The 10,151-nt window shown below is 39.4% G+C and overlaps 1 protein-coding gene across 14 annotated transcripts in view; it reads right to left on the minus strand.

Annotated features, from left to right (window-relative positions):
* Positions 1 to 6,898: 6,898 nt before the first annotated feature.
* LOC125043524 (serine/threonine-protein kinase OSR1-like) overlaps positions 6,899 to 10,151 on the minus strand; it is a 109,310-nt gene continuing 106,057 nt past the window's right edge. For all 14 annotated transcript variants that reach the window (XM_047639653.1, XM_047639652.1, XM_047639655.1 and 11 more), the window contains one exon: positions 6,899 to 10,125. In XM_047639653.1, the coding sequence (XP_047495609.1) occupies positions 10,048 to 10,125 (78 nt within the window). In that variant the 3' untranslated portion in view covers positions 6,899 to 10,047. The remainder of the gene's footprint in view (positions 10,126 to 10,151) is intronic.

Here is a 10,151-nt window from a genome sequence, read left to right on the forward strand (position 1 = left end):
GAGCCACTACTGACCTGGCTGAAATAGTCACCCAGTTCATTAGCAACTTGGAGAGGATCAGAGATGAGGGTATCTCGAATATGGAGGACGGGGCTGGATGGGGGGGGGGGGATGTTTGCCTGATAGTTTATGGATCCGGCGCCAAACATTTGAGATAGATGTAGAGGATGTAATTGAGGAAACATAATTTCGCCAGCTATTTTTTTTACTATTCCGGATTGTACGACGACGACAGGCGGATGCTCTGTTCAAGAATATAAGGGCTGATAGTTGATTAGGGGTGCCTCATTTGTAGCGGAGCGCTTTAGTGCAATCAGAATTCCACCATGGAACACATTTGGAGGTATAAGGTCTTGAGGTTCGAGGAATAGCTGTAGTTGTGAAACATTGTATCATATCTTAAATGGATGAGAGGGAGGATGGACGGGTATGAATAGCAGAGTGTGAAGTGAAAGTACGCCAGTCGGCTCTATCATAGCACCAGTGTGGGGAGTTAGGAAGTAGTACATATGAAGTAGAAGAAAGGAGAAATGGAAAGTGGTCACTATAGGGAAAGTGGTCTAGAACTGACCAATGGAAATCTAAATGAAGAGAAATGGTTAATTGGTTAATGGTTAAAAGCAAAATAAATGTGCTAGACATCTAAGGTCATGTAGCACTATAGTAAATGGTAGTGAAGGGGGGTTGAGTTAGTGATTAGTTGTCAAAGTTGGGAAAAGGAATTGACGAGTAAATGGGTTAAGGTTGGGTAAGGTAATGTATAGGGGTTAGATCAAGTGAAGGATGTATATGCATTTGAGGAATGAAAACAGGTTGTCAAAGCAGAAAGTGTGAGAAGTTGTGGGAGGGATCACGAAAAATCGGTCCCATTTGGCTGGGCTAAATAGATTATTTAAGAATTTTGTAGAGATGGGGTAGTAGAAGGACGGGGGCATGTGGAAGAGGGAGTAGTGTTGAGGGAGGTAGTGTTATGGGGAGGTGGACAATAAGGTTGTACAGTAGTAATAAGGGAGGATGGGGTAGTTGATGAAGAAGGTTGTGGGGGTATAGTTGTTGAAGTTGAGCATGTTGGGAGTAGAAATGTCTCCTGGGGCGTTGATTAGGGTGGATACTGTATCAGTAGGCATTGAGGAGGGGGTATTAGTTGTAGTGTTCAGAACCGTGGTCAAAGGAGAGCCTGGGGTCAGGGAATCGGGCGAGTTTGAATTGGTGGAGCTATTTGATGAAGAGGCAAGCCTCATTGCCTCTAATAATGGTATGGTTAATGGTTAATGGTTATTCATTGTTGGCCATGATAAGCCTGGAGTATGTTGGGGAGAGAAACGGTCCACCCCTCAGGGTCGCTTGAGGGGTAAGGGCTAGACAACTAAAGCAGGGGAATACCGTGCCCATGGCTCCCTCAGGCCGTTCAGGACTGGCACAAAGTCAGCCTTTCATCCTTTCAGCACGGCTCTCACACCTTAGGAAGTGGATAGTAGAAGGGGTTGGTGAAGGGACAGAAAGGAAAAAGTAGGAGGGGGAAAAACAGACCATGCAAAATTTGTTGAGTCGAGGGCTGAGTCCCAAGGTTGGGGAGTTCCCCAGCATTGGGTCCCAGTCTCCGCCTCCTAAGCCCCTCCACGACAACAACGGGCAAGGGATTGGGGGGGGGGAATGAAGAGAAGGGGTCCATAGAGAAACGTCAGTGCACGAAAAAGATTGCGTAAGTGTATCAAAGTGTGTGGAGCGATCTGAATTAAGAATAATAAGGTCAGTTGGGGAGAGGAAGCGCTCTATGGATCGGCCACGGGAGTTGGTGATAGAATCACCCCAAAGAGTGTGGCGGCAGTTAAAATCACCAACTATGAGGAAAGGTGGTTGGAGTTGGGAAATTAGATTTTCAAAAGCAACAAAGTCAATGGGAAGGGGAGAAGTAGACTGAAATCACTGTGATCCAGTAGCGAAGAAAGATGCGAATAACTGTGCAAGGGACAGTGGTTTGAAAGGGAGGTATGACATAAGGTGTTTTCTTATTGATATGTATAGACGAGACATGAAGGGAGCGTGGGGAAGAGACAAAATGGTAATTGGGAATTTGTATAGGAGGATGTGTAAGAAAAGTCTCTTGAAGGCATATGAACAGGATGATGATGGATATCCTCGTCGACGTGCTTCCTGTCTGGCTTCACGTAGAGCGAGTCCAAGTCTGAATCTGAGAGTTGCTACTTCGGACTCAAATTTGTAGGTGGGGCAGCCCCTATAAAATACATTATAGGGGCCGCCACAGTTGGTGCATGTGCGTGATTGTGCAACGCAGTTTGATCGAGTATGACCAGGTTGGGCACATAAAGGGCATCTGGCTGTGGAACAGCAGTGTTTGGCTGGGTGTCCTAAACGCCAACGATTTTGGTACTGGCGGGGATGAGGATGATATGGTCGGACAGGGAGGGATTCTCCACCGATGTAAACATTAAAGGGTAGATCATGTCTATGGAAAGTAATTTTGGCAATGTTAATGGGTTTCTTACGATGACCTCTGGGAGGAATGGGGTAGCACTGTACTGATATTGCATCATAGTCAGTGAGACAGGCGAGTAAGTCTTCCCCACAATTTTTGTTATAGAGAGGGCAATTTGCTGGGGAGACCAAGACAGTTCCGGTGCATTGAGGGTTGGATGGGGTTCTGCAGGGATGGGGTTACTATATATATCAGTTAGATTTGATAATGCTATAATTTAGTTTTCAGATGTTACTGTGACGAGACGGGAACGGTCTGGTCGGCTACGGAAAATATTTTGCCTACTTGTTTTTGGAGACATTGCTGGAAGAGAAAGGTGTTGTCAGAGTAGGGAGCTAAGGGAGGGATCACGAAAAATCGGTCCCATTTGGCTGGGATAAATAGAGTATTTAAGATTTTTGTAGAGATGGGGGTAGTAGAAGCACGGTGGTGTGTGAAAGAGGAAGTAGTGTTGAGGGAGGTAGTGTTATGGGGAGGTGGACAATGAGGCTGTAAAGTAGTAATAAGAGGGGATTGGGTAATTGATGAAGAAGGTTGTGGGGGTTGAGGTGTTGAAGTTGAGCATGTTGGGAGAGTAGAAATGTCTCTTGCTGATTGAGTGTTGACTAGGGTGGATAATGTACTAGTAGGCATTAAGGAGGGGGTAGTTGTTGTAGTGTTCGGAGCCGTAGTCAAAGGAGAGCCTGGGGTCAGAGAATCGGGAGAGTTTGAACTGGTGGGGCTATTTGATGAAGGGACAAACCTCATTGCCCCTTATAATGGTATAACATCTTCATTGTTGGCCATGGTGAGCCTGGAGTATGTTGAGGAAACAGTTCACCCCTCAGGGTCCCCTTGAGGGATAAGGGCTAGGTATAAAGCAGGGGAATACCGTGCCCATACCTCCCTCAGGCCGTTCAGGACTGGCATAAAGTCAGCCTTTCATACTATCAGCAACGCCTCTCACACCTTAGGAAGTGGATAGTAGAAGGGATTAGTGAAGGGACAGAAATGAAAAAGTAGGAGGGGAAAAAAGACCATGCAAAATTAGTTGCGCCGAGGGCCGAGTCCCAAGGTTGGGGAGTTCCCCTAAGCCCCCACATGACAACAACGGGCAAGGGATTAGGGGGGACATTTGAAGAATTTGATTTTGGCATTTTGATTTGGGTCACATGCGTATATAGCCATGATACTTCACAAACACATGCTCATAGATAAGCTGTACATCTTCTGCAGAGATGTACAAGTGTGAACTGCTTTAGAATGCCTTCATCATAGATTCCATTCATTTTATCTACAACTACAACTCCTAGCGAGTCCTTGATGCTATTGAAAAGGGTAAAAAAATCATGTCACTGTGTTCTTGACTTCTTTACTTTATAGAGTAGCTGAAACTTGGACATGTGGCATGACCAGTTTACTCCTGGACTGCTACAAACTGTATGAGAATAACACAGCCCTAATGATGTACTATAACTTAATCTTGGCTTTATAATTTAATATGGACATTGGTTTGTAACCTCCTGATATATTTTTTTTCATTTTTTGTTTTTTGTTTATTTTTTTATCCTAGATTCTTATGATACCTTCCTACAATAGGTTCATCACAAGAATTTTCCTAGGGTACATGTTGTAGTTGTACACTGAAATGCAACCCTACGTAATTTGTCTATGGTTAGGACCAGATAGTTTACTAGAAATTATGATATCTGGCAAGAGGTAATAAGCACAAGTTTCAGAAATCATACAGTACTGAATCACACTTCTTTGTGAAGATTATATTGAAATGTCTGTTTTACAATTATACAACATTTTCTGACCTTTATACAGGAGTTCCAGTATTTCTCAAAAGTGTATTCTAATAACAATCATAATAAATAACTCCATACTATAATAAACATTTTGCATTTTACCTACTATATTAATGTGAATACACCTCCCCAAATCCATGACAAGAGAAAAAATTATAACAATGGAAAACAATTTGTGGATACGGGTACAATATGCATAGTTCCATACCAATATTTACTGCACACAAGGCAAGCAGTGATACCAAACTTATAAATTAGACCATATTGTTATTACTCCTGTTAAAATACAGATTTAATATATACAACCACTCATACATCTTACACGTCTCAGCACAAATAAGGCAATTGCTAATACGTGGAATAAGTCAAGGGGGAAAACTGTCCGGGGCCCGGGTGCAAAATGTACCAAACGCTATTCGCTCTGCAGAATGGCCTACCAACATGGTTGTTGGTGTTGGGGCAGGTTGGGTCACTGAAACCTCCAAGTCCATTCTGGTTTTGACTGAGAACTTGATCAGCTTTCCTAAGTACAGTATCCAAAGATTCAATGGATAAGATAAAGAGATGGATCAGATAGCGAGTGCTCGGTTTCGCGGTCAATTTGCACTCAGGTGTACATTTAATGGGTGGTCGTCTCAGGTGAGTGAGGTGGACTTTGGCACATTCCCTGCTGGGTACGTATTATAGCTAGTGACTGTTAAGACACATGGCGTAATGGCTTCTATTCCTCGTGTACTTAAGTTATATTTTCTTTAAGTGCTAGTTACAAGAAAGAAAGAAGAGTGGTTTTAGTAGTAACAATAGTTCCTGATTCCTTCTAATTACATGTAATAAAAAAGTAGATGATTCCTGTATCTAACACAGGGATGCTCTAATATATCCTCTTTAAAAAGAAAGAGGCTAAAATGGAAAGAAAAGAAAAAAAACTCTGCACAATGATACTGATAAATATGTATATAAAATAGTAAAAGTATGCAACAGAATTTCTGGATCAGCAGTGCTTATCACAAATAATACTTCATCACAAGTAGCTGATTAGTTTTTTAAGAAAAGAAACACCAGTACAAAATTCTCCCAGCCCAAAGAGCCACACAAAGACAAAATAACTTTACATAGTGATATTAATATCAATAAAAAAATAAAAAAAATGCTGATAGTAATAACAAAAGTACTGATGATAATCAATGAACAATATTAGCTTTGCACATTGTACACCCTAAATTCTGGCCACAGGGAAGAGAGCTATCGATCCAACGAGCAGCAACAGCCTTTGAATGTCTTTGTGCAGCACCTGGCATGGCAGAATGCACCCAACCTCAAACCGCGTCTCTGGAATTACTTTGACCAACGCACGGTAAGGGGCTTCAGAAACTGTTTTCCCTCGGACCTTGCCACCTATCTATCACTGGCCACCAACAAATACATCTTACATGGGGTGAAGAATAATAAAAAAGAAGGGGGCATAAACAGAGAAAAAATAAAAAGGAATTATTACAGCTCCTGATGAATTTGTAATAAAAGATTATGAAAATTAAACTGGTATAATATGTAAAAATAATGCACTAGATAAAATTTTGAGCTCTACATTACATCATGTAACACTCAGGACTTTTAAAAAATGTATTGTCTATTAAAATTATTAACATTTTAGAAACAAGAGCCAATTCCTTTATATCACACAAGAACATGCATTGCAATTGAGTAGCTTTGCTGATCTTTATTTTAAATCTAGAAATACCTTATCAAGCAAACAGACAAATATAAAATGCCATTTCAAGAAAACAAGCCACATAAGGAAAAAAATCAACAAAAGTCCAAATTATGCTAATAAATGGCAAATTGCATTTCTGGAATATGCGATACATATAAGCAAGCAATATTCCCAGTTACACAGCAAATAGCTTTTCACTTTTGACTGACTTCAATAATAAACTGTATCAAAAAAGACCTGAGGTCTGCTGATATTATGGTTACTGATGAATATCCTTAACTGTATCAATTGTAGTCACAATAACTGTAATAATAATAATAAAGATAATTCATCTACTTTAACACACTTCATCATTTTTCAATGAAAATCATCTATACAAAAGAAATGAATACAGTGTCTGTTGACAGATAGGCGTGGGTGGGGGGTGGGGTGGGGGGTACCTTGATGAACGCTGTGTATTTGATACTATAAAGAGTATGTACAATTATAAACAGATGAGGAACTTAACATGAGCAACATATCATTCTATAATGACTAATATACATACACTCAAACAACTCACAATGGGAAGAAGAATTTAAAAAAATAAAAACAAATAAAAATAAAATAAAAAAAATTAAAAAGAAAGAAAATTACTATAGCTATATATGGGTTTGTGTGTATATGTGTATGAACATACATACATTGTATGCACATACATACATACATACATACATTACACACACACACACATACATACATTACACACACACACACACACACACACACACACACACACACACACACACATAAATATAAAACATATATATTATATATATTATTTTGAGGTGAGTGAGTGAGTTTGTGAATATGTATGTAAGTATGTATGTATGAATATGTGTGTGTGTGTGTGTGTGTGTGTGTGTGTGTGTGTGTGTGTGTGTGTGTGTGTGTGTGTGTGTGTGTGTGTGTGTGTGTGTGTGTGTGTGTGTGTGTGTGTCTACACATACATACATACATACATACATTACATGCACACTTACTCAACTCTCACTCACATATTTTCTTTCTCTCACTTACACTTAGCTTTCACCTGCACTTGCACTTATTCACTCTCACTCTCTCACTCTCTCACTCTCTCACTCTCTCACTCTCTCACTCACTCACTCACTCACTCACTCACTCACTCACTCACACTCACTCACTCACACACACACGTGCATACATATATACATACATACTTATTTACATACACACAACACACACGCACGCACACATATACACACACGCACACCATACATACCATCTATCCCCGTACACACGACACACACACGCATATATAGACTGTGAAGAAAGGGACAAATACAAAGTTTTCTCTTCCTGCTCCTCCTTATATGTTCTATTCATATTCTGCAGAGATCACGATAATGCTGGAGTCAGGAAAAAATATGGAAGAGAATTACCTAGAATATGACAAGCACCACATATGCTCTACCTATCCTTCCAGGGCACCCATACATTTGTTTTAAGACATGGGTTCTCTCATTCAGTCAGGTGCTCTCACTATATCTACGAGACTTAAATAACCTACAGACCTCAGAAGTGCACTGGATTGGCAACACAGTGCTGCCTTCAGTACCTACTGTGAAGTTTGTCATTTCAAAATGTCAAAAATCACTGTTATTTAAACTACATATACATGTTTTAAGGCTTCAAAGCACATTTCTATTATCATAATCAACACATCACAGGCAAGAACAAGATGTTTATTGTGAACAACATTTAAGAAACACTGACTAAAGTAAGCAGTAGTCTTTCAATTAATGAAATCCATATCAAGTTCCTGAGCTGTAGCCCTGCCTTTTGGAGGAAAATTTAATGAAAAAATTTCATGTTAGCCACAAGATAAAAAAACATGAAAAAGAGAGTAAAATCAAGACTTTAATGGCCACCTATGATTAATCCTGTGCTCGAAACAGGGAATGAATTACTCAATGACAAAAACTTTCTGACTACTCTTTACTCTGCCTAAAATGTCTCTATGAAGTCACAACATCCACTGATTTGAACAGTCATACAGCTGCAAGTTTATTGTGGTAAAAATTGGAATTCACCCTTGGCAATCAGGGTTACTTTAATATCTTTTCTTCATGTACTGTAAATATAACTTACATCTGCTGAAAAAGTTCTAAGAATATATTAAAAAATTATATCATAATATGCAATAAGGAAATGTATCATGAAAAACTATACTCATCTAACCCTATATTTACCATCCACTCTTATGCTAGGGCTGCATGCCTCCCTGGGGCAGAGCTGGCCCTCCTCTTTGGCTCCCTCTCCACTATCACTGGTAAGCCACGTCCTGGCCACTCCCTGTGCTCAAGGCTCCCCTCCTGGAATGGCTGAGCCCTGTGCCCCTCAACAATATACATTCCCCCTGCATTTTGAAGCCGTAATTTGCTAAATGTCTTCATGTTCTCTACCTTACAGTAACTGTGGGGTTATTTACCAAATATTGCATTCCGAATCCATGCAAACATTTAGCACAATATATTTCTCTTTGAGTAGTAATTCCAAAACACTTTTAAATTGGATAACGCAACTATTCTAACTACTTGAAATTGGTGCATGTTTAAGGCCGTCTCATAACAACTGTTTCACTACCCAGTGGTGTGAAGTAAAAACAAGGAACAAAAATAAAAGATCTTGATTACACTCCAACATCCAGAATACTGCATTACATTATTTCCTTATCAACAATATATTGTATTTACCATACAAATGACATGATATGATTCATGAGCAATGAAGACACACACTCTCACCAAACAAGTGTTGAGTGTCACTGTTTAGCAATGCAACTAGCAATCTCTTAATTACTTACATTTACTCTTTTACTTCCAGGGGCTTAAAGAAATATTTAAATTAATCTAACTTTTTAAGGTGGACACATGTATTTCTCTTTCTGGAGCTTCAAAGAAGCACTTGAACTCAACTTAAATTCCTGAAACTGGACATCCATTGTAAAGTCTAGCAAACATAAACAAAGGATTCATATATATAAAAAAACAAAACAAAACAGAAGTATTTGAAATCAACTAGTACATGGGCCCCAAAAAATCAAAATCCATTTTTGTGTCTATTACATCAAATCAGAAAAAAAAAGTAAAATTGTATGACTCCATGACAATTTTTAGGTTTTATCATTTTAATGCTAATATTGGTTTGGCTATATTCATTGGAAACAACAAATTTTCTTCCCAGAAGATCGGATTTCTGAATGAGAATTTACAACTAGCGAATAATTTACTTCCTGAAGGAACACAATTTAGAACTTCAAGCAGCCAGATTTGAAAACTAGAATCTGGAACAAGCAAAGACTTTGTGTTACTCAGTAGTTAACTAAATCCAGAGTAAATAACTTGCTAAATATTTTGAAATATTCATTCTTAATGCTCTGATAATTTGAATAAAATGGTAAACATATTCTCAGCTCTTCTTGCATCTAAGCCTTTCCTTACATTGCACAGAGTATACTTGCGAGCACACAGAAAATGATGTTTGATTAACTCAGCAGATTCTGAAAGACAATGTACAGCAGCTAATGCTTCCTTCCAGTTAATAAATACAATGTCCAGTCAACAAAGCCAAACCTTATTCACAATTGTTTTGATAATCAAGAGAAGTGGGCTCTGCACGCAGCTTACCATGCTAAGATAATCTCTGAATAAAATGCATTGCACTGTAAGACAAAGAATGACACTAATCTCAGTGTGTGTGATGGAAATTGCAAAGGAAAACATCCTCTAATAAATCACAGAATACTGTATACATGTTAAGAAAAAGTAAAAGTTAAAACCAAGGAATACGATGCATGTTAGGCGCATAGGCCAAGTCTAGCCCCAGACGGAAAAAAAAGCACGGAAAATCCTAAAGATCCACTTTTGATAACAAATCTCATCACTGTTGGTGCTTGGCCTCCTGGGAGTCACCACAGGCCGGGCCGGCTGTCGAAGGCTTGCCGAGGTTCGTGGCTTCCGCTTTCGAAGGGAGCCCCCTTTCTTGGATCAGTCAGAAATTGTTAACTGAGCAAAGCCTATTAATGCCTTATCGTCAGGGACTTCATTGGCTTCACATTCTGAACTCTGGGAGGTAAAAAAAAAAAAAGAGG

Source organism: Penaeus chinensis, chromosome 34, assembly GCF_019202785.1.
Source record: "Penaeus chinensis breed Huanghai No. 1 chromosome 34, ASM1920278v2, whole genome shotgun sequence".
Classification (NCBI taxonomy): Eukaryota; Metazoa; Arthropoda; class Malacostraca; order Decapoda; family Penaeidae; genus Penaeus; species Penaeus chinensis.